The 3471-nt window shown below is 60.3% G+C and overlaps 1 protein-coding gene across 1 annotated transcript in view; it reads left to right on the top strand.

The window, feature by feature from the left end:
- Positions 1–1673: 1673 nt before the first annotated feature.
- LOC105535828 (cationic amino acid transporter 4-like) overlaps positions 1674–3471 on the top strand; it is a 3899-nt gene continuing 2101 nt past the window's right edge. The window contains exons 1-2 of the mRNA XM_011975044.1: positions 1674–1726; positions 2498–3467. Of these exons, the coding sequence (XP_011830434.1) occupies positions 2541–3467 (927 nt within the window). The 5' untranslated portion in view covers positions 1674–1726; positions 2498–2540. The remainder of the gene's footprint in view (positions 1727–2497; positions 3468–3471) is intronic.

Below are 3471 nucleotides of genomic sequence, written 5' to 3'. Positions count from 1 at the left end.
TCTTCACTGCATCACTGTGGGGTTGCTCTGTGTAACTGTCTCACTCAGTAGTGAGTGAAATATCCCTGGAAATGTACAATTTACTGCATTAGCCCAGCTTAGTGTCACATATCCATTGCATGTTGGTGCCTGTGGCAGACGGTGTGGTGTCACACCTTCTCAAGGTAGATAAAAAGTCAACACTCCAAAACACTGGACATCAGCAATAAGGTGGTCATTGGCAAGGCCTTGGGGGAGCTCCCATGACAGAATTGCCTAAGCCTCTGGTTTGAAGTGCCTAGACTTTTGTGGTGACATTTCAGGACAAGGGACATCCGCTCAGGCAACACAGGGATGGGGTAAGGAGGCTACCATCCCACCGGAAGTGGGAGCCATCTGAGAAGTTCCTCAAGACAATACCAGCCAAATATTAGAAGGTATTGGCATTCTGGCCGAGGCAGCATGTTCCAAATTAGCACTATGTTGTCTGGGAGTCCATCATCCTGTCACCAGCCGAGCTGGACAGGCTGCAGATACTCCTAAGATCCCATTCCACAAACCACACATAAGCCTGAACACATGTCTAGTATAGCGTTCTGGGGAGGCCAGGAGCCATGGTTCATCACAGCTTTTTGGGAGGCCAAGGCAAGAAAATCGCTTGAGTCCCAGAGTTTGAGACCAGCCAGGGCGACATAGTGAGACCCAGTCTCTAAAAAAAATAAAATTAAAAAATTAGCTTGGTGCGCGGGTGCATAGCTGCCTGCCTGGGGCGTGGGGCGCTAAGATGCAGTACTCAGGACACAGTGGCTGTCACTGATAAACACAAGTGTGGATCTGTTATTGGGGTCCTGCCTGCCTGGGGCGTGGGGCGCTGGGATGCAGTACTCAGGACATAGTGGCTGTCACTGATAAACACAAGTGTGGATCTGTTATTGGGGTCCTGCCTGCCTGGGGCGTGGGGTGCTGGGATGCAGTACTCAGGACATAGTGGCTGTCACTGATAAACACAAGTGTGGATCTGTTATTGGGGTTCTATAGGGCCCTCCCTGCCTGCCAGAGGCACCTAGGCTAGGAGGGGCTACCACTGGGGTCTGAGGAGGTCTAGTCCCCTACCGAAGGGCTGTGAGGTTGGTCCCAGAAACTGCTTGCTCCTTGCAGGATGTGGTAGCGCAGGCTCAAAACAGCCAGCGTGCGTTCCCCCAATTCGCAGAACTCTCTCAAAAGGCTGCAGTCTCTTGCCAACCTGTGAGGGTGGCTGACTGCCACCCCATTGTAAGAGTAGAGGTCAGGGACTGCCCCAGGCCACTCCGGTAGACCTGTGTCTTCATTTAACTCACTGTGCCTGAAGGTCACATGACGGTGCTGCGGGGTCTGGGGCCCAGCTGGGTGGGGTTCACATACTGGGGTGAGGGATCAAGAAGGGTGTCCGCTGCAGTGGAAAGAGGGTGGGCTGCGGACTTTCAGATGTGGCCCTTAACCTCCCGAGTGACCTAGGCTAGTCACTTAGCCGGTGGTCTGACCTCCATCTGTGAGTGAGTCACAGTCACAGGGCTTCCCTAGACCCCGGTGAGCTTCCATCATGACCTTGCGAGGTCGGGGCAGGGTGGGCAGGGTGAAATATCTGGGTGTGTGGCAGCGGGTGGGGCTGCGCGGGGGGCCTGGAGATGGGGGCAGGCCCTGCGCTGGGCGGCGCCGGCAAACTTGGCGGGCTCAGAGCTCAGAGGTGAGGCAGCTGCGGCGGCAGCAGGTGGGTTGCAGCGGATCCTACGGGGGACTGGGACGGGGACAGGGACGGGGACGGGGACAGGGACAAGGACGGGGACGGGGACTGGGACGGGACGGGGGAAAGCGGATCCTACGGGGGACCGGGACGGGGACAGGGACGGGGGACGGGCTCAGGCCCAAGAGCAGGCGAAGGCCCAGGTGTCCGGGGACGGGGCGCGGAGGAGCTGGCGGAGCTGGCTCTGGCGGCAGGGGCGTGTCGGGCATGGGGAGGTGTGCGGGCCCAGGGCTCCCCTGCATTCCGCGCGGATACCCAAGTCTGGCCACGGTGGCGGGGGCGGGGGCGAGGTGTGTGTGGCCGCTACTGTCTGTGGCAGGTGGCTGCCTGGGCCACGCCCGCCCCGACGCAGAGCCCTGGCTCCTGTTCCGGGTCCTGCTCTACTCTGGGGAAGCCTCGGTTTCATCTGGCTCTGGGACCCCACCACTGAGCCGTTCCCAGTCTCTCTCCCAGCTTCACCTGGAGCTGCTCCCTCCCCACCCCACCCAGCAAGTGAGTAGGTGGGGCCCCACCAGGCCTCTTCTGCTGCCTATGACCTCCTGCCCACAGGAGGCCTCTTCAGGCTTCCTATGACCTCCTGCCCACAGGCTCTGACACCGGCCCCATTCCAGCCCTTCAGCAGGCCTTCGGTTCGGGTGTCCAGGTCCGCAGGGCAGGGACAGAGAGAGGACTGGGGGTGGTCAGACCAGAAGGGATGGAAGGCCGGCTGGGCATCCAGTCATTCCCCTCTGGCCCTAGCAGGTTCCAGTAGCTGGCTCGGTGCTCTTCTCGGCCACCTGCCATGGCCCGGGGGCTGCCCAGCATGGCCAGCCTGGCTCGCTTATGCCAGAAGCTGAACCGCCTGAAGCCGCTGGAGGACTCCACCACGGAGACGTCACTGCGGCGCTGCCTGTCCACACTGGACCTGACTCTTCTGGGCGTGGGTGGCATGGTGGGCTCGGGCCTCTATGTGCTTACAGGTGCTGTCGCCAAGGAGGTGGCTGGCCCTGCTGTGCTCTTGTCCTTCGGTGTGGCTGCTGTGGCCTCCCTGCTGGTAGCCCTATGCTATGCAGAATTCGGGGCACGTGTGCCACGCACGGGCTCTGCCTACCTGTTCACCTATGTATCCATGGGCGAGCTGTGGGCCTTCCTCATCGGCTGGAATGTTCTCCTCGCATACATCATTGGTGGTGCCGCCGTGGCCCGCGCCTGGAGTGGCTCCTTGGACTCTATGTTCAGCCACAGCGTCCGCAAGTTCACTGAGACCCACGTGGGTTCCTGGCAGGTGCCCCTTCTGGGCCACTACCTGGATTTCCTGGCTGCTGGCATCATCCTCCTGGCCTCTGCCTTTGTCTCCTGTGGAGCCCGCGTCTCTACCTGGCTCAACCACACCTTCTCGGTCATCAGCCTGCTTGTCATTCTCTTCATTGTCATCCTGGGCTTCATCCTGGCCCAGCCTCACAACTGGAGCGCTGAGGAAGGCGGCTTTGCACCCTTTGGCTTCTCCGGCGTCATGGCTGGCACTGCCTTCTGCCTCTATGCTTTCGTGGGCTTCGACGTCATTGCCGCCTGCAGCGAGGAGGCCCAGAACCCACGGCGGTCCGTGCCTCTGGCCATCGCCATCTCACTTGCCATTGCAGCTGGTGCCTACATCCTTGTCTCCACCGTGCTAACCCTCATGGTGCCCTGGCACAGCCTGGACCCCGACTCAGCGCTCGCAGATGCCTTTTACC

The sequence above is a fragment of the Mandrillus leucophaeus genome, unplaced genomic scaffold (genome assembly GCF_000951045.1).
Source record: "Mandrillus leucophaeus isolate KB7577 unplaced genomic scaffold, Mleu.le_1.0 Scaffold1508, whole genome shotgun sequence".
Lineage (NCBI taxonomy): Eukaryota > Metazoa > Chordata > Mammalia > Primates > Cercopithecidae > Mandrillus > Mandrillus leucophaeus.
This window is presented reverse-complemented; position numbering and strand designations above follow the sequence as displayed.